Source organism: Streptopelia decaocto (assembly GCF_964273445.1).
Source record: "Streptopelia decaocto genome assembly, chromosome: 4".
Classification (NCBI taxonomy): Eukaryota; Metazoa; Chordata; class Aves; order Columbiformes; family Columbidae; genus Streptopelia; species Streptopelia decaocto.
The window spans coordinates 20,698,185-20,721,959 of NC_138658.1; the positions used below are offsets into that span (position 1 = coordinate 20,698,185).

Genomic DNA, 23,775 nt, shown 5'->3' on the forward strand with positions numbered 1-23,775 from the left:
AAAATCTGTCCTTGCAGCTGTTGGTAACTATTTTTTGCATCAGACTGGTTCTGATAAATTTTATTTTAATTTTTTTTTTCGGTCATCTCCACACAAACAGATATTCGAAACTTTGGGAGAATGACTTCCTTGACCCGTAGTTTTTCGGGTGATGGAATCCAAATTCTGTACATTCCACTCTTTTTCCAGGAACGCTAACTACAAAATTAATACAATGTGCAAAACACAGGACAAATCTAAAGATCAAATGGAGGAGGAAAAACACCAAAAACAAACTCCTGTTTACAATAAGACAGAGTTTAAAACCACAGAGTAACTATGCTTGTCATTCCCCCCACTCAATTTCATTTAATAACCTACTAAATATATTTGCTTTGATTTGCATTTCAACCAAAGGATTTCATTCTCTTTTCTTTTAATAGGCAACCTGAAATACGTTATTTGCTCTGTGTTTAGCAGAAGATTTTAGAAAGATTAGAAAGGTTTGTATTATTCACAGTCACATTAGAGTGAGAGTACACGGCAGCTGCTAACTGCCTTGCACTGAGCTTTCCATACACATAAGTGCATGTGTGTGTGTATAAAAAATAAATAAATAAATACACACACACACACACACACACACACACACACACACACATAAGATAAAAGCATACAAGGTCAGCTTCCAGATAATTCCTCTAGAGTATTTGATACAGCTGCCGACAGAAGTAAGGCTGCAAAGCTATATGAACAACTGGCAAATCTATAGTGGCAACTATTCCTTGCCAAAATTTGTTGGGCAACTTCTCATGTAGAGGAGGGTCCTGAAGCAGTGACTTGAATGGTCTGAACCCTCACCTTGCTCAGAACCCCACACTGGTTTTAATCCTTTTCACCTTGGAGAGGATAAAGGATCTTCAGACCTCTGTTACCTCCCTAAAGGATGTGCAAATGTCTGAGTGGGGATCAGACTTCCTTGGATTTCTGGGCACTGGAGGCCTTAATGGCATAGTGTGAAAGGAAGGAGATGCTGTCTTTCCCTACTAGCACTTGATGTTGTTTTTTAATCTCTGCCTACCACTGTCAAAAGCCAAGTTATGACACACAACTAAGAGAATTCATTTCATGTGAAGTCTATGACACTGGAGATATGCTCAGCTTCCAAAACACAAACATAAACTCCCTTAGAACTACGATCTCCAACAGTACCATTTAATGTCGCCTAATAGACATTCTTATTTCCTTGATATCAAACAACTCTAAAGGACGCTCTGTGCAGACTAGAATAAAACCTGCTGTTTCAATAGGTGACAATGTGTGAAGTTGAGCTAATACTCCACATGTGCAGAGTAAGATAATATGCACAGAGTACAGCCTACCACACATTCTACCATGTAAATGAACATATATTATCCTTGTCTACAATTACAGCTAACTGAGGATAAGCACCTATTCATTTGCATCTTTTAGAGGTACACAGTGTCAGCAACGCGTGATTTTTGAAGTGTTAATGTGCAAACTTAAGACATTTGCAGTCACAAAGGATTATTTTATTTTTACTAAAAAAAAAAAGCGAACATGTGAAAACAGGAAAAAAAACCTTAAATTGCTGAAATATGCAAACTCAGACTATACAGAACTGACTGTCAGACTGACTGCCATTTACAACAGTGGGCTGTACCTACCACATAAATCTAGAGAAGAACTGAAAAAACTTAAAGCCTATAAAGTGGCTGAGGCTGAACCTGAGATGTTAATTTGGTTAAAATATTTCCTGCTTTTTGTGGGTTTTGTTGCTTTTGTTGGTGGTGTTGTTTTCTCAGTTTAGTTCACCTCTGTGAGTCAGTCCAAGTTAAGACTGATTTTTGCAGTAATGGACACAGCTCACATGTCAAGGGTAGTGGTGATTAATACACCAACATTTTTCCAAGTCTGGCTAAACCTGCACAATCTTTCTTTCCTTTCTCTTTCTCAACCTCTCCTTCTTTCATTTAGAAGATTCTCTAAAACTTAAGCTTGATCCCGAGTAGAGAAACAAAGGGAGTTTCATGACTGGCCAGAGATACACTGGATCTAAAATACAGAAATTACTAAATTTGACATTAACTGTGGTTGCTTACAAGCCATTGCCTCAGTCATGGTTTAATAGTGTTTACAAGAAAAGGAAAGGAATGGTCAACATATGTTGTGGAAACAATGAGTGACCCTGGTGGAATGGGTATCAGAGATCATGTATATTGCTCACCAGCAAAACATCTGTTTTCAACTATGGGGCTTTTATTCAAGAACTGATGAATAAATTCTCATGATATCTAAGCACCATTGCTAACTCTTGTGACAGTCACAGATTTTCCCTCAGTGTCAGCCCTGTCACCCTGCACCAGGGATGCTGCCCATGCCAGCCTGGTTGCAAAGTGTACCACAGGCAGTATATGTGCATGTTCGACTTCTAACTTGGAGTTACTACTACTACATTTCAGTTATCATGCCAGGCCAGGCCATCCTGAACCTAAGTCAAATTAATTTAAAAACTGAAATTAGAGCAGGACATGGAAGCGGTATTACATATCTGCAAAAGAATTAACCCATGCAATCTTCCTCCCCATTTTGCTAAAAACATTCCTTCAAAAATACTTACAAGTCTGAAATTTACCTGCACATTGCCACTGATCTGGTTTGCTGATATATAGGAACCTTTACAATAAAGAAAAAAATCAATTAAATATCCTTTGAAAGGACAGTCAGATGTAATGCAGACAAAACGCAAACAAGCTCCAAGCATCAGTTTTTTTAAAAGTTAATTCACTGTTATTGGTAGAAAGAAGATGTTTAGAGTAGTCTTATCCCAAAAGGCCACCACGTACAATATTCCCACTGACTTTAATAGTTATAGTAGGTGTAGATTTATGGTTGGGTGTAAGGATGTTTCAGCCTTCACCTCTTCACCTCTCATTAGCACTTGTCTTCTGCTTCCTTGCCATAGTTTAAGCAGTCCCAGATGCTGTTCAGTCTCAAAGCTCCCCACTAGTTCCCATAAAACCAGAAAAAAAAACTATGCCGCAGAGTATATTGTGAGTGGTAGAGATGGGGCAAGAGGACCTGGAATAGGAGCTGATCAGCAAAGGATAGTCTCAGCTCACTGTTAGTTAAAGTCTAGCCTTGCCCTGAATACATTAAAATGTTCAAGCTTCAGTACTTTCATTAGTATAAGTATCTTCAGCAAAGCTCAATCCACTTAATTTAATTTCTCAGTAAGAGAATATAACAGTGAGGGAATAATGCATAGTAACAACCTAACTATCAGAAATATGAAAAACCAAGCACATAGTAAGTTAAAACAATTATAAAGTTTTCACTGCCTTAATGAATGAATCTGTTTAGGCATTTCAAAATTATAGCAATTTGGCCAGTTATAATTTCAGTGATTAGGATAAATGAAACTATGAAAGCTTTATATAAAATAAAAGAATCAAAGCTAATGCCATTTTATCTGAATAAGAATGCTTGGATTTATTTTATCCTAAATTTGCCATTCAAAAATACCACTAACGTTGCTCTAAATCTGGAAGAGGTTCCTACAAAATGTCTTGGCCTGTAAAGTAGCATGGAGGAATGGATACGATTCTCTCTGGAGATGAATATATTCTTATTGGAGTATTACAAGTCTTACAGTTATGAATGATACTTTCCACAGTGCTGCGGTAAATAGGAATTTTAGCTGACCATAATACTCTAGCTATAATTAAGAAAGATGGTTTAGTCCTATGTCTCTTTCTAGTGCTGCCAGAAGGTCAAGATTCATATAAAGATACACAACCGTCTCTCCAGTATTCTTTTCTTAGTAGCCAAATGCCTCTCCCTTTTCTGGCAATCACACTCAGCCCTTGTTATTGTGGAGTCAGAGATTCTGCCTTTAATATTACTATTAAAATGGCACGCAAGGGGCAATAGATAAGACAATGACACGCATCCGTTGAATGCCATCGCTACACATTTTGGAAACTCCTTCAATTTTTTCTAAGCTATTCCCTACATCAATAAATAGAAGCCACAACACAAAAATACCTTTGTCTTATTAGACTGCCAGAGATCCCAAAATCTAGTTGATATCTGTTTCCAATTTGTCTTTGTGGAAAGGATGCCAAAGAGTTGCTTTTCTTCCTCCTTGCAGAATGCAGCCAAAATGTAGCCTAACCTGGGTGCACCCACCCACACTCACCAGTGTGTGCATTCTAGTCATGACTCAAGTTAATAAATTTGATTAGCTCGTACAGTACTCCAAGCCAGCACCCACAAGGCAGGTTCAACCAATACCTTTTCTTCACTCGCTGCTCTCAGCAGACCACCAAGGCTCTAGTTTGTATTTTTAAACCTGGGTTAAATTGTGGCATAACCACAAACCATTGTATGCGATTAACAGTGGGGTTCCAATGACAGACTGACAAACAAAATCTTAGCACACTGAGTCTGCTTCTCCCAGTAGTAAACACATGTTATTAATGAAATGATTCTAACAGGCTACACAATTGGAAGCGTTTTTCTTGATTGACAGACTATGCTCTTCTTAACAGGCCAAATAAAGAAAGCATAAAGAGTATACTTGTATTTTTTAGTTTGTGAAGATATAAAATTATTGCAATAGCTTCTCCATTCAGTTATAACCTAATGGAATGTTTCTCTGGCCAGTCACTGAGTGATGCGTTACCTCGCTCCACGCACTTTGTTACTCTGAGCAGAAGAGACTATCATTTTTAAAAAGCGCCACCTTCAAATCTCTATTGCTTCCTTTCCACCGCTGACCAACACCTCTGTCATTACCAACATAGCTTAACAGGAGAACAGCTGATAGGAAAAAAAAGAGTCAGCAACATACATGTATCATGAGATCATGACACCATCACTCAAAACTACTGCGGACTGGTACAGTTTAATTGCCAGCTGCTCGAAACAACACTTGCTAATCTAGACTGGGTGTTCAGCAGCAGGAGCAAACAGATGGGCCTGCTCATACGTAGACCCTGTAGTTCCTGCTCTTCAGAAGAAACAGCAATGGCCAAAAAACAGGATGAGAAATGTTAAACGATTTCACCATGCTTTTTTTCTTTCCAGGCAGAGTGGATGAACTATGTATCCAACACATCTTTAATGACACAATTCATACCAAAATCGTCATCACAACTGTCAAGGCCCCTAAATTGGACCTACAACATTCAGGCACGGCATTTTGTTACACATTCGGTAGCTGTGTTCTTCAGGCTATTATTAAGCAGTCCTTGCTGCTTCAGTCTCTGCCTTGACTGTTCGTATTTGCTACTACAGCATCATTTGCCAGACTGGTGGAGGACAGCGAGAAAAAGAGAAAGGAAGCAAGGCTTTCTGTAAGCACTGCTGTCAAAAGATAAAAACACAAGTTGAACTCTTGCCTAAATCTAATGAAACTGCCCTAATTTATGGGCAGTTCACCCGTCTGGATAATCATTACATCCAACAATGCTACTGGACAGTAAAGAGGAACACACATGCATAAGCTCACGGTAAACTTGTGCTTAAAAAGAAGGTTTGGAATCTTTGTTTTAATTGGTTTGTCATGCTAATCTGTACAGCAAAGCCACTATCATTATGCCACATGCTTGGCCTCCAGAGCTGCAAAGAGAGGATGAGATTAAATACTTGACTTTCATGGAATGTTCTTACTGGGGAACAGAGAAGCAGTATTGTATACTGAGCACATTCAGTACTCTACTGACATCACTATCTCATGCCTTTTTTTTTTTTTTTTTAATATGCAATAAGCAGCAACTAAAATAAAAGATCAATATTAATATTGCTATTTTGAGGTTATTATAAGAAATTGTTCTGTAGCATCACTTACATGTAAATGGCATTTTTGTTGGAGCTAACAGTCAGTTTTCATAGGATTCTTGGCTTAATTTTAAAGAAACAAGTGGTGAACGCTGAAGGAAGATTTCTTCCATGTAAAAGGTCAGAGTGCACGTTAGAGCAATCCATCACAGCCGAGTCAGTGACATTTCCATGCTGCACTATTCTCCCTGTTTGTGGTGTACAGCATGCTGAACTGCTGGAGTTGGTAAGGTCAGGTAGAAAAGGGTTTGGTCAGTAACTGTTTTATTTATTATTGACCTCCCTCCTGGAGACAGATCTCACATCTCCCAACTTTGCAGCCGTCTTGGGCAGACGAGTTAATTTGTGGGTGGGAGGAAACAGCAACTTAGAAAAGGAAGGACCGGAGGCAATGGAACAGCAGTGGTGCAGTCAGGCAGGATTATCTGTCAGTCTGTGACTCTACCTTCCTCTAAAGGTCCACAAGGGATGGTGTGGATTCCCTCCAAACAACTAATGCAGATTTTCCTGGATGGTTCCTGTAGTCTGATATCTACTGCATGTTCCTGCACCCACTCTTGTCCTTACCACTTCCTGTCCAGCTGGGAATAAAGGACTTCTTGCTCTGCCACTTGGAGAAGTGGCCAAACCCAGAAACTCAGTTATACCACTACTGCTGTTCACCACCATCTCCTTTTTGTAGCTTAAGTAGTAGCCACGGGCTCAACCTAGAAGTTCTCTTCAGATTCTGCTCTCGAGGAAGTCTCTTCTCAAGAAAAGAATAATTTATCTTCAAATGGAACTTCAAGGAAAGGAGCTAAATTGCTTTTTGCCTGCTCAGTCAGTGCTGCGTTATCTTCTGTCTCCCTCATTAATAACAGAGAGGCAAACGACACTGCCCCACCTTCCACAGAGAAGGAATGGCAAATAACAGAAAATGATCCAGCTGTAAATTGCTTTAAATACTAGACTTGAGCAAGGATTTCAGTCAAGGCACTTTTGTATCCCTCACAGCACAGAGTATTCTAAAAAAAAGGTGACAACCTCACATTAAGCCTTAGAAATTAACAAGTAATGGTTTTAAACCTTAAATTTGATTAAAGCAGTTTCAATGGGATTAATGGCTTAAATGAACTGGTATAAATGTTGATACTAATTTTCATTATTATATATTAGGAATCATGCTAAAGGTAATCTGAGATATTGCAAACCAGGGATTCCTGCCTCTCAAGGATGGAAGAGCGAGAATATGAAGTCTGAGGTTTATTGCTCCAGCTTGGCTGGCTGTGATGAGGGCTTGGTTCTCCTACCATAAAGCACAGACACATCCTGCTGTCAATTAGACTCACCGGCGTTCTGTGGCAGCAGCATTGGGCCCCTGGGATGTTATATAGTTTGTTTTGCTATGTAAACAGCATGAAGTAATCCAGGCAGTGAAAGACACATATGAACAGCCAATTTGCAGCATACTAAGTAAAAGAATCAAAGTCTGTGACTGTGAGTCAGAGAATAAACAGTAACAACATCCCTGGGATACAATATCCACTGCTCTGGGGTCATCAAAACTGTATACAAAAGGAAGTTCAGGGATTCATGAAAATAAAATATACCTGTTCTTTTGCTTCTGTGGACAGAGCAAGAGAAGGACTCAGTGCAGGGAAAAGAAAATTGTTACTCATTTTGATTTTAACACATATCAAATATCTTCCAGGTGGATTTTTTTAATATAGCACTTATTCTGGGACCTGATCCAAAACTCAATCAATTTGCTGAAAATGTTTGCCCTCCCTTGTTTTCAGTAGGCTTTGAATCAGGTTATAAAACTCAATGTTCATTCTGTACCTGTTTATTTATCTTGTTTGTGAAAGTAAAAAGGTAATATCCTTAGACACATTTTGTTTTTTTTATTTGTGCAACTTAGGCCCCCTTGGTTTGAAAACACAGTCCCATATTGTATTAGAGAAATCTCTGTATTTGTGATACTGCCATAAGCTTGTGAGACTGCAACAGATTAAAGAATGTGCTCCTGAGTCTTTCTTCTCTTTTTGGACACATAGAAAGGGCATATGTAGGAAGTTTAAAATCTATCAGAGTTCATTGATCAAAGAAAACATATTAAATGTTTAAATAAAATTTTCCACAGCACACAAACATAAAAATATTTCCCTTAGTTCCTTGGTGCTCATTGCTTATGGCATTCAGCATACAGTGCACCTTCCCACTCTCTCATTTATAAATAGTGCTTCCCTGTTGGTAGTTTTCTATTATCAATTTTACACCAGCATGTCATTCTGGTTTTGAAATTTTTAGATAACACTGTGGAAAAATTGCATGGTTCAGGGTTTTGGACACAGGACTGAGAACCAGGACTCCTGGTTTCTACTCCTCTCTCTGTCAGCACTTTGCTGGGTGACTGTGGCCACATTACTCATCTTTTCTACTCTTTGTTCTGCTACATCTGCTACTTTCCAGATCCTTCATCCTTCGTAATTTCAGATAGACTGTTCTCTCACAGCTTACAATAAACCAGGAACTACTGAAGGCAAGGATAAAAAAGATACTCTCTGCCCTGATAGATTTTTTTTTTGTAGTGAAAAGACCAGGAAATAAAACCCAGCCAGCAATGAGAACAGCCCTACGTACTATCCGATGCAAGCAGGAAGGAGCAGCTGAGCACCCAGGAAAAAATGTGGGAAGAAAAGATGTGGAGATGCATGGCAAAGAAAGAAATTCAGCAACAAGAGAGAGAAAAAGGTAAAAAAAAAAAGGTAAAGAAAGGAACTTTCCCTGTCACCTTCCATCAAATGAAAGTATAGAAAATAGGGGGATAATGCAGAGCAGAAAGGAAGGACAACATTAATAAGCAAGGATGTTAACAGGCACATCAAAACCCAGGTGTTGTGAAGGTTCAGAAATGAGAGCCACAAGCAGTAGCCAGGGAGGGGAGGCTGAGGAGTGCTCCTGATGTTATAGGAAAATTTCCTTTAAAATTCACACGGAATTTACATGGAATATCCTCACTCTACATTTTTACATTTCAAGCTCTAAAAGGCACGTGCCTCAAAGACTGGAGAGGCAGCTCACAGAAAGGTTCACAGCCAGGAGACGCCAATGGCTTCGCAGAGATGGCTGTGCGGATGGCAGGGACCCAGCTGGCCGTGCAGCACAACGCCAGGACAACCATCAGCGCTGGCCCTGGTGGCTCCTGCTGCTTCGACCCACAGCCAGGGAAGTCAATAACCAGCAGCCCATGATCATCCAGTTGTTGCTGATCAGTTGGCATTGTCTGGCATGGAAAACAGGCTTAAACTGCTCAATAACTGCAGGAAGCTCTACAGCAACAGCTTGGACATCCCTCTGACAGACAGCATTAAAATTGCTTGCTAGGAATTCTCCTCAGCATTTAAGTTTCTTCTCTCTGCCCCTCATTCATTCCTATCAGAATGAAAATGTCAGCTCCTCTTTGGAGAAGGCCATTGCAAAAAGAGTTGACATAGAGCAAGCATCTCACAAGGACTTTTTGTAGTCTTTTCCGTAGGGAAACTTTTGAGGACTCAATAAGCAATATGGTTGTAAAGGAACTAAAATCTCCCCTTTTGCTAAAAGCATCTCACATTTTATACAGAGATGGGAGTTTAGCTTTCTAGAAAAGACTGAAATATAAGTCACCATTCTAGAAACAGTGAATTAATGGGGAGGTAGTGCACACACAGATTCAAACTTGACATTTTTTTTTTAGCTCACACAAAGACAGCATAAAAAAATAGATCTTTTTATGACAGTGTGAGCAATGGATATGCCAAGCTGAATTTAAACTCAGCTCCATAACAGAAATATATCCCATCAAGTGGTGTGACACATAATATTTCATTTTCTGGCTCACTACTACACCGTCTGCAAGAAAACATAAAAACAGTATATTTGCAGACTCTATTATTCACATATTCTGAAAATGTGTGGTATTAATTAATCAGAAAGGAAGACAGTATTCTTATATGAAATATCTTTCCATTTTAATCCTAATTAAAACAAGCTGAGCCCAAAAATTGTAAGAACTGATTAAAATTACTAATTGCAAAAGAGGAAATAAGAAATATATTTACCAAAAAGATATCCATTGATTCACTTAACTTTTTTTCTCTTGAATGAGTAACAGAAATATGACTTTTTTGCATTTAAATTAATCTTTTATTAGTAAAATTTAAATATTCTAATTTTTGATCACTTCTATTTAGTATTGTACTGGAGAGTAAGTTTCAGAACATGACAGTTAGTTTGTAGTTAGAGAAATGATTGCATTACTTTAAAGCCATCTAAAACCCTAACTTCCCCTGCTGGCACTACAGAGCTTTTGGGACTTCCAGAATTCAAGTAGTGCTAGCAAAGATGCCCTTGCTTGAACATATATCCCATATTTTTCATTGATGTCTGTATATATTTATATTGCTCAGCATGTGGATTTTGATGAGGTAATTGTCCAACTCTTTAAATAATTAACAGGACATCCTAGTACATAGGATATAATGCAACTAAAAATAAGCATCCTTCAATTATGACGTTTCAAATTCTGCAGATGGACAGTGTCAGGTCTGAAGTGATTAGGTAGTTTACTGCATTATACCAACATCCAAAATTGAAAGCATTCATCAATAATTATTGTCTAGACAAAAAACGTATTTCTGAGGTACAAAATTGCAAATTGTGTCAAAAGCATACGCTGAGCAAGATCCATGTTTGTGAAACCTGAACCAACTAAAAGTATAGTAGCAGAGCAATACAGCTTCAGAGAAATGTTATAGTTGGCTCCTATGATATGTACCTTCACTTCTTCATTAAAAAAAATAAAATTTCTACTAGCACGGGAAATGAAAACCGATGACAAATAGACAACTGACTGCTAAGTCGGTTTAGATCTTCAATAAAAACCAGTGCTCATAAGCACAGAAGGATAGCGTTCCTTGGAACCATGTTATGTCCATTTTAATTTCTAGATGAAATACCTAACAGACAGATCTCATATTTTTTCAGGCACAAAACACTTGTCAATCTAGAGGAGGTTTGCTTGGTGGTGAAGGCAGAGAAAGAGTGGTGTTTCTCCCAGCCTCGTGCTGCTGCTCTCCAGCACACCTTCACATCTCTGACCCTTCTGAAATAAGCGCCCCAGCTCCCTGCTGAGGACATTTCATATGACAGTGTGAAAGTATTACATTCCAGTCCTCCTTCCAGCTCCTTCTCAAAGGACCCATTGATTTGGGCAAAGAGGATAGCAAAGGGGAAACAATCCAGGAATATCTGGGGGAGGATACAGGAACAGAAAGAGAAAAAAACATGAGTCATTGCATTCTTTGTGCCATCTGGCAAAACTCCTCTGAGGATGTTCCTAGGGTGGGACCTGGTGAAGACCTATTTACAGATGAGTTCTGGGAAGTAACATTGCTTTTCCTTGTTTTCCTCATTCAGTATTGAGTTTTTATTCACTGTCTGGACTGTATTTTAGCCCATCAGACAAAATAGTTCTTCCAGAGCTCTCTGTATAGTTCCTGGGCTCCTGGGATGGAGTCACAAGCTGTCATGTCTATCATTTACTACTTACTCCAGAGGAATCCAACTGCATAGACAGATGTTTGGTTTGCTTTGCTTCCTCCAGCGCCCTTCTCCAAGAAATGAAGCCATAGGAGACTTCTGTGCATTTTCATAGGAAAACAATGTTTCTAGATTTTCATTGTTGCTTTCTTCATTTATAATAACATTATCGTACTTACAGGTTCATATACATTTGAGCTGCTGTGAATACAGCATCCCAGTAGTCCCCAAAATACACTAGAGAATGCATCTTTTTCAGACAAAATCTGAAGCAATTCAGACCTGAAGAGTGACAATAAAACCACTGAACTTAGAATGCTGACCACAGAAGAACTTATAACCAAAGGTTCAGAAAGGTTATTATTTTACTTCCAAATCTACCCAAACAGTAAGCATGTTTCCAATAAAAAGGACACAGAAAACTGAAGGGTGCTGATATTAAGAAGTTGTTTGAAGCTTAAGGGAAAACAAACAAACAAACAAACACTTGGCCAAATTTTTTTTATCCCTGAAGAACTTTGCGGAGCATGAAATTTCTCATAATTTGCCACTTCAAGACTATTTTAAAGTGGTTAGGAATTGCCACAGATAATGTACTGTTCTTTGACCAAAATAAAGAAGGAAAACCAGATAGAAATGTGCCCAAAACATAAAAATAATCATGGATCTCCAATGGCCCACCCACAGACTCAGAAGTAGAGTGAGTTACAATATTTCTTCCTAGACTACAGGAACTTTTGCACATCCTTGATGCAATAAACATCAGTGTAGCATCCTGTTAATGTAATACAGGCTGTTCACTACAATAAATTGCTCTTAAGAGATGACAGAGTCCATTGAGTACTACACTGGGTCTGGGATGATTCTGTTGCTGGTTATCGTAAAAGTCTATTATGATCTTAGAAAATGACCCTGCTGCTTTCTGCCTCAGAGCAAGAGTTCGCAATAACACCTTCCTGCCTCTTCATATTATTTAGTTATCTACACATGAGGGTGTATTCTTCTTCCTATGTATTTCATGGTACATATATTTTATACCAGAAATTCTAGAATTTGCTAGATTTTCACAGAGTAATAAAAATCTGCATCTCTTTCTCTGCCAATACGTCAACTTGACTATTTTAACATAACTATTTTGTATTATTTCTCTGCTCTTCTCTGTAGCATAAGAAACACAAGCAACACATGTGACTCAACGGGAATATTTGTACAGACTGTCGAACTAAATCAAATGAAGCATACCCTAGCTGAGTCCTCGAGTCTACTTATGGGTACTGAGGATATCTAAACTCAGCAAGATGCACATAAGCAATAGTAACTGTTTGCAATCTGCCACACAATCTCAGTCTGACCGGTACAGACACCTCACCAAGAGTTTACCACATAGTACAGGAGTTTACACTGCACATAGCCATGGGAAAGCCCACTGCACTCTCCCCTGCAGTAGATTTGACCCTAGAAGTTATCTTGGTTTTCTGTATGTTTTCAAGACAAAGAGCAAAACAGCAAACTCTCTCTTTTAGACACGTGGGGTAGAATCTCACACCACTGAAGAAAATGCCAGTATTTCCTATTAATTTAATGGGTTCCTGGTTTCCTTAGGGATGAAACTGCATCAAGTATCCCTTCTTTGCTCCTTGTTGTGAAGGGGCAATGCTGAGGAGTGGGCTTTGGAATTTTTTTGGGAAGGGAGAAGTTGCTCTAGTTTCTAGTCTTCAGTGGTGTCTTGCCAGTTGCACTAACTGTGCTATTAATACATGGCATAATAGAGAAAACAGAGTCACTCCAGGCTGTTAAACTCATTTTCACTTTTCAGTGAAATAAGTTTTAACCAATTTTTTAAAAGGTGAAAAGCCAGTGCATTAACATAGCAATTCCAACTGCAAGGTTTGCAGTCTAGAATTTAAAGTTTTCCTTTGTAAACCCAAGTAACGTACTACATGCCATATAGATTAAGCTGATACCTTAGCCACCTCTGTTCCAGGGACTGAGTGTCACCCTCCGTGGCATGAAATTCTCAAATCTCTGTGGAGAAAGGATCCTTTTACAGAGGAAGAAAATATATCCTAAAGAGAATATCTGCTGGAAATGCTGTAAATGCATGACACATAACAAAGATGACCGGTAACTCCTTCAGTATCCTCAGGAAGAACAAACCCAAAGCCAAACCAGTGTCAAATTACTTCAAGGCTTTCCTTTGCCTTCTGGATGAAAACTTGAGGTTTTATAATAAAGGGAGAAAACTGGAAACTGAACTAACTGGCTTGCAATCGTTGAGAAAAGGCATCAACATCTGCTTCTGGTATTTTGCTCAAGAATCCCTCCAGCTGATCATTTGGATTGAAAATATATTGGTTTGTTTTCATAGGTCCATTTCTTCCAAGTTCAGATAAAACAAACCTCTCCTGTGGGCCTGATGGTTTCTGTTCTGAATTCTTGGTTCACGTGGCAGAGGTTCTCTGTATTATATTGCTAACATATTATCTTGAAGAATACAAAGCTGGTTATGACCTGGCATGTTTCTCTAATTTTCCTTGTCTAGTTAAAAGATCTTGTGAAAGCATGAAAATGGGATCTTGATAAATTCCCTATGGTCAGGGAAAAATGTCTGTGCCTGTGTGTTTATATATATGTATATATATACACCTAAAATGACATTTGTCACAAATCTAAGCTACAGCATTCTAGAAAGAGATCTAGTAGTAGTTCTCTGCTAGCAAATTCTATTCCTAGACAAGATAAATGCTGTTTAAGTCACATTACAGCGCTGCCTTAGCCATGAATTCAAGGCTTGGATTTAAGATTCCTCCAAGTTAGTGCCTATGTGTATCTGGAATTATATTCAAGTCCCTTATCCAACAAATTGCAATTTAAAAATAACTCTGTAGTCTTATCCCCCTTATGCAGATTTTCTCAAGCTTTCCTGAATGCCTGAATAGCAAAATGACAGTTTAAAAAGTTCATCCTGGAGAATGATTTCAATCTCTTTCTGCAAAGTAAAATGAAAACATAAAACATGAATCCTAAAATGAAATTCCTGATCTGATGATTCTTCATGGTGCTAAATACTTTCTTAAGAGTAGAAAAATGTAAAGTCATCAGAATTTCAATTGGGGAGACAAAATTACAAATATACACCCGTTCTAAAGCTTTTATTTGCAGTGAAATACTTTACTTGAGCACTGTAATAAATGAAAAGTAAGTTTTCAGTTTCTTTACATATCAGTGGAAGGACTACTAACACAAGAAGAAACACGAAACTACCAACTCTAATTTATGATAAATATATTATGGTTTCCATAATTCATCAACAGGAGCAATTCTATTGAAGATGCGCTTTCTAAGCACCTGTGTAATTTTTGAAAATATTATTTACATGGGGCAGCTACACTCAAGAAGCTGGTTAGGGAAAAAAAAGTAGAATTCTAATGTAGGTTAACATCTTGAAATAGGATGAATGAAACTAATACTTATTTATCATCTTTTTTATCTCCAGACGACTCTAGACTGATTATATTTACAGGATTATATTTGCAGTTTCATAATCTTACTTCCCACGAAAGAAGAGCAAGTATTTTCTTTATTTTTTATCACAGTACTAAAACCCCAGAGAACAAATGGAAAGCACAAACATTTTGCTTACAACACCTTCAGTTCAGGCTGCCACGGCTGTTAGAATGCTTTCAGAAGGGCGCAGTGGCAGTTGAGGTCCTGCCTTTGCAAACAGTGAGAGTGAGAAAGGGCTGTCATTGACCATCGTGTTCCTGCCTGGTCTGGCGTGTTTTTGAGGAGGTCTGGCAGAGCACTGTTGTCAGGCAGCTGGTGGCAGCACCCACCTCATCCTTTAGCGTTCTCCCTGCTGACTTACAACCTTCTGAAGGGCCTGTGGCCATTCCATGGCAAGCTCCACGCAAGCAACCTGCTCCTACACGTAGACTACAATCTCCTTTCTATGCCATTCTGTAGGATAGAAATGCATGAAATGCACGTTTTAGTGCACCTCAAGCTTGCCTTTTTTTTTTTTTTTTTTTTTTATTGGGGTTTTGTTTTAATGAGAAACTATATATTTTTAACTATTTTAAAGAAAAAGCTGATTACTTCAATTTTCATCAAAAATGGAAAACACTGATAACTCCAGTAGGTCTCAACTGCCCCCTATGATTTTCAGCAGCATGTGCATTAGATTCACTAAATAAATACAATAACAGTTGTGCTGAAAAAAAGATTAGCTTCTGAAATATCTTTAGATAAGTCAAGGTTTAAATGGGCAAAAAAGCCCCCATTTTCCAGTATCAATAGCATTTGTATAATAAATGCAACCAAATTCTAAGTGCAGTGAGCCATAGAGGTAAAATAAAAGACAAAAGTACCATCAAAATACTGCCTTTTGTTATTTAATGTAGGCTATACATAGACTTTAAAGTGCCAACTGAAGAAGACTCAAAGCTTTAGTTTGATTTTGAGTCAATGTGTACAAACACAGACTTCTGCGTACATAACGCATACATGGTTTTGTCTGGAACCTAATCTTAATTTCATTGCACCGAATATAAAAAACAGTTACAATTTACTGAGAGGTGGTTCCTACCTTTGCCAGGTAGCAAAAGAAGAAAAAGGAATTCATTTGACTAAACAGTTTAAATGCTTCATTTAAAAAATCTAGGGAAATGCTTACAGACATTTCCAAAGACTCAGTGAAATCTGCTCTGAGAATATAGACCTCAAGAACCCCTTCTGATGTGCAGAAAATCCAACAAGAGTGGCATGTTCTTGTTAAAAAGGTTATTTACAGTGTGAAGCAAAACATGGGCAACCTGCCATGACACAGTTACCCAAAGTTCTCTAGTACGAAATCCAAAAGGAGGAGATTGTGTCTGCACACATCTATGAACAGGCAAAATAATTATACAGGTTAAAATTTTAGAATTTCAGAGTAAGAAACTTCAAAGTATTTCAAGGTTTTGAAGAATACTGCAATTTCCATCACCATTCCAGTGAATCTTCAAGTGTCAGCTAAATTTTATTTTGAGCATATTACCTCCCGAAAAGTAATACTGCAGATCCTACTATTAGAAAAAAAAAAAGCTTTACAGCTGAGTAGGCAAAAATCTCCATGTACTTAACTAATAAGGCATATAAGGCATTAATATCTGATATAAAAAATACCTGAAGTATACGAAACAATGTCTCTATTTACATCTCTGCAAAAACCAGAAATACAGCAGCACTAGCCAATTTCTTTTCTTGCACTGAATGATAAAGGGCATGGAGTAGATAGAAAAGAATAAAAATTCAAAATGTCATTAAACATTAATTAGAGCATTACAAAAAAAATTGTTCCAGTGGTAATTTTAAATTTCAAACTGCTTGCCCGCTGTTGACCATCACCACAATAATGCTAATAATTTCAAGGCAAAATTAAGAGAAATTAAACTGTTGGGCTGCTCAATACCAGAGTATTGAAAGACAGCCAGCGATGGGTGGAACATAGGTTGTTACATCCGAGACAATTCTCAAGAATCCCTTTATAGCCCGTGGAGAATAATCAGGTCTGAGACATGTCATTTCAAGGCTACACAGGTTAGATGATACACACACCAGAAATGTCTATTTCTTGGCACTGATTTTAAAGAGAAAAGCAACTAGTTCATATATTGGTCCTAAACTGCTGATGTTTAGATAACCAAAGTGAATCCTGCCCAGAATACCTGAACAGGAGCTATGGGACAACAGAAAGGAACATGATGATCTGAGCCTCTAACAGTACGTGAGAAAGTAGGAACAGAGCCTGGATCTGAGAAGTTTCATGAACATGTTTAACTTTCTTAGTACATAAATGAACCAAACCACAGAAATTTGAGGCTTGCCCTTCGTGAGTTGGCAGATTAATTTTTTTTTGGCACTCTATTTTTGTGATGATGTCAGATTGATTATTTTACGGTAATCAAAATTTCAATGTATATGACATTTTGTTTATGCCAGTCCTCTTTGTGTTCTCCATGTGTATAAACAGATATACCAGTGCCAAACAACTACAATTTTGTGTCATGGACACAGATGTGGAGCAGTGCGGAGGCTTTCAAAAAGTTTCAAGTTCCTAAAAATAATCTTCCACCTATTATCTTACACAACAGCATTTCATAAGACTGTGTACACCTCACAGACTGCAACCTACATCAAGAAAAACTAGTATTTTGTAGGATTTTATTGCACAACAAAGAAGATGGCACACCTACAAGTTCTACAATGAACATATACCTAAATATATTTTAATGAACTTTCAGCTTCATTCTAAATGTCTGAATTTTATCAGAAATTCATAGTGCTGAGATACATCATTTGAAAAATTTTAATGCTGTCCATACTGTAAGAGCAAACTGCATCTTAATGTGTTCAGCAATGTTCCTGGGCTCTGCAACAAAGGCGTTAGTTGTGGTGTTCTTCCACAAATACATGGGCTATTAAAAGGTCCTTATTTCATAAACAGCTTTAAAAAAAAAACAAAACTAGAGCCTGCAATCCACAAAGGTGAAGCTCTCACTGAAAATATGTTTATCAAACCAAACAGCAGCTTCCTTATCCATTGGTTCTTTGGTGTGTCTTTAACAAAAATGTGCCTACTCTGCAGCCAGAGGTGGGACAGGGGTATGTTCAGGCACCCTGAGCTCCCTGATCTTGCCAACAGCACCGTAAATGGAGCAGCAAAGTTTCCGCACCGGCTGTGTAACCCCAGGAGATGGTGGTACTGGTGCCAGCTGAGGTAAAGCTCGCCGGGATCCGTCTCCTTCTGCTGCAGGCACGCTTCTGATGGATTGCTTTGCAGATGTAAGTCACCCTGCTTGATTTTGTGTATCTATGACTGTGTCAAACTTTTCTTATGCTACCAAGCCTTATGCTGTCAGGCTTTCTTTCTGTGTACAGCGAGTCAATATACCCCAACTCTATTTTCAAGATTCTAGAAAGACAAGGCTGGGAAAGCAGCATAAATCATTCCATATTTGAAGTAATTACTTACATTTGAATTCCTCCATCCTTATTTGAACAAAACTCACATAGACTGTAGTGGGAGTTCAGCTCAGTTAATGACTGAAGTACTTGGCCCTTAATTCCTTTTTCTGCCCTGCTATCAGATGTATTATTATTACAAGAAACATCTGTAATAATACTTTACACTTCCATAGCCCCGACATCTGGAGGCTTCAAGAAACTCTCTCTGAAATTACTGTTAGGTGTTCTTATGTTACTAAGGATGTCAAGTAATTTGCCCAAGCCAGAGATACAATGCTTATGCTTTATGCAGCTCTTAAAAAATTAAGTTGCATTGATAAATACCATCCATTACACACCCCATGTCTTTATTAAGCAACCGGACACAAAGACTAATAAAAAAGACTGATGCTGAAGATTAAAAAGAACTGTGGACGCTTAATATCAAATAATGTCAAATTCAGCTATCCTTACTTGAAAATTCTTGTTTTGCTTTTCAGACTCTAGAAATCACTTAACAAACATGAGGCCAGAAGTCTGAGTGGGACAATAATGTGGTTTCTGTTTATGCTTGCTGGCTTGTCTGTCTGTGTTTATCTGTGGGCTGCAGCTAACTGATCACATACCATATCTGTTCCACTGTGGCAGACCAGCACTATTTGCCTCTTTTTTTTTTCCTTTCTCCTTCCTCGAGGTACTTTTTAAAATGCTTCCAGACATCAAGCAACCAATTATTTTAGGACATCTTGGATCTGATCATGTTCCATCACACAAAATATGGCACATGGTAAGCAAATGCTACAAAATGCCCATGGAATGAGGTGCACAATGTACATGTACTCATTTCAAAAGACAAGCCAACAAACCTGTGTACCGAAGGGAAAGAAATTACAGACTCACCTCATTATATGAGGGTAAAAAAACAGAAAAGCTGTAATATCATGAAGAAACTGTCTGGCAAATTGATCATAAACAGCAACATGTTCATGACAATGAAGGGGAAGGGTCTATTTTCAGTCCACGGCTAGTTACAATTCATTCCTCATTACATGACACTCTGTTATCAAGACTCAAAAATTATGGTTCATTGTTCTGTTAGTTCTTTCAGACTTTCAGTGCCACAGCATTGCAATTCTGCTCTGAATTTCCCTCTGTCACTGTAAAAATACAGAATATTTTACATCTATGTATGTCAGCAGTTATAACCCCTTGTACCTTCTTTATGTGGGCTCTCAGAGTGATAAGGAAACACAGTACCTCACTTTATGGACACTTCTAGCTGTAATTTCTCCTTTATCAGATGAAGAAATAATACATTAAGGCTGAGAGTAGCTGTTATACTGTAACATGAATGGGGACCGACCCAAAACAACTACTTCTGCTTTAAAATATAATGTATGACTTACCTGTATTAACATAATAATATAACAATCAATAGAAAGAAACAGATCCAGCTGTCTTAAAAATCTGCTAGGCTGCGGTGCCTTGCTGAAGCATTTGGATGGCTTAGAAATGTAAAATGCATGTCTCACAACCCTAAGTCCCCATATGTATGTTCTTTCAAGGGTAGAGGTCTGTCTGGAAGCGCTGCCTTAGAGGAGGGGGAGTGAAAGAAAGTGAGACCAAGTGTGTTGCCTAGCTGCCTACAACTTTTGGCAGTGGATCAGACAAACAAGTTCAGCAGAAAGTCGATGTAATTTTATTGGACCACACTGTCTCAAGCAATTAGAAAAATATTTGTAAAACATCAGATGAGAAGGAGAAACGTGGAGCCCAATAATGCAAAACAATGTTTATAAGACAGAAATTGTGAAACTCGAAGAATAAACACAATTACTCTATCAGCACCTCCAGTTCTTCTGAAGATTACTTAGCTTAAAAGCAAAACGTTTTCCTGTTGCATTTAAAAGAATTCATAGTTAAAAAAAACTTTACAAATGTACACATATATTAAAAAGTGTTATGTGTTATATATGGATTTTTACTGTGAAGCTGTCAGTGCTCATCAACAGAAAATTATACGCTACATGAATGCACTTTATGTACTGACATTCGCATGCATATTTGGGCAAGGAATTCAAATCCATGGTTGTGCAAGAAGGATAATTTTTAGATCCACAGACTCTTTCTAGAAGAACTACAGATCGTCCAATGTGTGCGTAAGCTGCTCAGATAAATTCATACTGTGTAAGGTAAAAATCTGTCTTTGCAATTATTATTTCCCCCATTGAAATACTATGCCTTGCACAACAGTTTTGACAACCTGCATAGCGCAATCTCAGACACACACAACAGTAAAAAGATGGTCATATACATTTCTTTCTAAGTTCTCAGCAAGTCAGAAATTTATCTGCATCTTAAGTTGGGACATTGGTTCTTTTCTACCAAGTAGAGGTATTTCATTTTCTGCCCCAATTAACATCATAAGACTTGTCACGTTAACAGTCCTACTAAAACTCCAGCTACTTAGGCATTAGCACATGGGGAAGATTTATCTGTTAATTCTAGGATAACGCAGTACTGCCTGACTGCTGGCAGTTATCTGAGTAATAGGATTGGACAAAATGCAAATATTACTATGTCCATTAGAGGCTCCATCAAGATTAATGATGGCCGTTAATGAATCAGAAGACGACTCTGAGCTCCCTGGAATTCAAACGTATCGTGCATATCGATTCAAATCCATCTTCAGCCAAGATGGAAACCTGTTGCCCATGTTTATTCTTTGTGTAAAGAGTCAAAGAACTTAAGCTGTCAAAAGGACTGTTTTGACCTGAGTCTTAATGAAACACACGGCATGACAAACAGGAGAGACACTCAGGTGAAAGAAGGGTGTCCTGAGTAAAGATTCGTGGTGCTGAGTGACAGAAGCAGGCAGGCTGTTCACAAATACAAGCTGCTTCAAGATCATGAGATGCCAGCCCACGATCCTGAAGAATGCTGCTGTTCCAACACTGGATAGAATTCTCAGTATAGCAAAGATAGGCATCCAGGAGCTGGAACTGCTATGAATTTCAATAGTTTATAGACTACTACATTTACTCAGTTGCAACCTCAGCAAAAGCAGGAACAGCCCTTCATAACACCAACCATCAAGTTTACCTTCCAGGCTTGAATCCAGTGCCAACATAGTCAAATAAAATCCAGAGAGAAGAGCCTGTGTTGCCCAGTCTACTAGTACCTAGCTATATAGCAATGACTTCTGGGCAACGGTGAAAATTATCTACAGTATAACAGACCTTTCCCACAGGCATATTCACAATGAAAACAAGCTGTGAATTTCAGGATAAACGTAAGTCTAGAGAAAGCAGCTCTGTTTGAACTCATGTTTACAGTGAAACTTTGGCAGTCCCAAAAAAACAGCTAAGCTCTGATTTCCGTACATCTATATGCTCTGCAATATATCTTGTGTGGACTAGAAATGAATCCTTTGCATTCCAGAAGCATCAAAGAACGACTGCTGAAGAAGACTAAAACTTCTGTGATTGCTGGCGGGGACGGGGGGGATGATATGGCTGTAACCAGACAGGACATTAAGTGTCCCAGCAGAGCTGTTGCTTACACACATCCTTCAGTGTACTGTTAACACTGGAAAATAATCTGCGCTGGAAAATACTGAGAAATTGTGTTTTTCAGAACATATTACATAGCTGACTGAGCTACGAAGTAAAAGCACATGAATAAAAAGCTGATACACTAAGTTCAGCCAGATGCATGGAAAAAATCATGAAGACAAAAATTGACAGAGAAGAGGAACTAGGCAGATGAAATGGGAGCATGGAAGATAGCAGAGAGAGATTTGTATGAACAGGCTATATATAGGGTCTGTATGATTTTAAGAAAAATGTTTAAAGAAGCATGTCATAAAAGCAAATTTCATTTTGAGAGAAGCACTTCAGCAGATCCATTTTCTACTGGATGTCTTCATTGACCACACAAGATTTTTTTTTTCAAGGATTAATGCTGAGCAAATACAGGGTCAAGAAACACTTTACAAGAAGTATTTACAAACATCGATTTGAATAAAACCACAAGTACTTCAGATGGTATTTGGTTTACCTCATCATTCATACTCTAATGAAAATTACTTATATTTGCAGAGAAAAAAAATCTCCATTAATACTTTTGAAAATATTAAAGAATTAAAACCACAATAACACCTTTAAAGTTTGTGTCTGGAGCATATAAAGGGTGCAGATGCAATGACTATGTTTATAAAGCCTTTCAGGAAAAACTGCACGAGCATGAATATTCTTGACTTTCCCACTTTCTATACATATGCACTTCACCTCTTCAGGTAATTATCTGTGTGGCATACCAAACTACCAAATAACAGAGTGAGCCATCGTATACATTACACACGCTGGCTCCCACATTTGCAGGCTCACTGTCTATTTGGAGAGCAAACCTGGCCTTAGCAGAGCATTCAAAGAGCAGTCCAGTGGCTACCCAGTGCTTTCCTGTCATGGTAAGGACAGCCTCATTCCTAAAATCCAGGGCAAAGGCACTAGAAGAGCTATCAAAACATATCTGACAAGGTATCCTGTTCTTAGGGGACCCTGACCCTCACTAGCCTGATTCCTTGAACAATTAATTCCACATAGGTAGTGTCCTCCATAGATGGATCTTTCCTATACAGGCATATTTTAAAATTTAGGATTCACAAACTTAGACAGAAAAGAAGAACATTTAAAATTTCCTGTAGTGATTGTCTCCTGCTCTCCTACTCTTGAAGAGGTCCCATCCCATCCTTGAAAGAAAAAGAGCTCGCTGGAGTTTTTCAAGATGTCCTCCTCCTCAGAATGCAATGTTGCTTGATTAGAAATAACTACATTCTCAGGGAATTCAAGAAAGAGAAAGATTAGAAATGTCTGTGGACAATCAAAATATCAAAAGCTACATTAAATTTTACTTTATTTAGGAACAGTATAAACTAATGTACTTCAAGAAATATGTTAACCCATAAATATATGAGGATAGAAAGTTCCTTTCTGAACATAATACCCTCAGTGTTCCACTAAGGGGGGCGGGGGTGTTTGTATCTTCGTGGAGCATTTGCTACTGGTCACTTGTCAGGACAGAGCACTGGCCTAGATAGCTCAAAGTCTTACTCCAATAGAACAATCCCTGTGTTGTAGGCATTAAGTCAACAGTCTGCCTTGACAGAGTACTTCTTCCAAGCCAAAGTGGGGGAAGGAATCATGCTGCCAATTTTTACTGCCTTACAAGTCAGTGGTTTTCTTGTTAAACTCTTTGCATCTTTTCTTCATAGCATCTCTCCGGAACACAAGCAGGATCGTTTTTACAAGGCAGGAAGCAATCTCATTCTCCTTGTAAGGACACAACCTCACAATCAGAGTAAGTGACAGAGCCAGTGAGCGG

The 23,775-nt window shown here is 38.3% G+C and overlaps 1 protein-coding gene across 14 annotated transcripts in view; it reads left to right on the plus strand.

Moving 5' to 3' along the window:
• Positions 1–18,028: 18,028 nt before the first annotated feature.
• LOC309439461 (uncharacterized protein) overlaps positions 18,029–23,775 on the plus strand; it is a 39,590-nt gene continuing 33,843 nt past the window's right edge. For 11 of the 14 annotated variants that reach the window (XR_014183993.1, XR_014183994.1, XR_014183995.1 and 8 more), the window contains exons 1-3: positions 18,029–18,231; positions 19,088–19,180; positions 23,666–23,751. Coding sequence is in view for 5 of the 14 variants with exons in the window: in XM_082052073.1 (XP_081908199.1) it covers positions 18,214–18,231; positions 19,088–19,180; positions 23,666–23,751 (197 nt within the window). In the remaining 9 variants the exon portion in view is untranslated. The remainder of the gene's footprint in view (positions 18,232–19,087; positions 19,181–23,665; positions 23,752–23,775) is intronic. The other 3 variants (XR_014183999.1, XR_014184000.1, XR_014184001.1) reach the window with 2 other exon arrangements.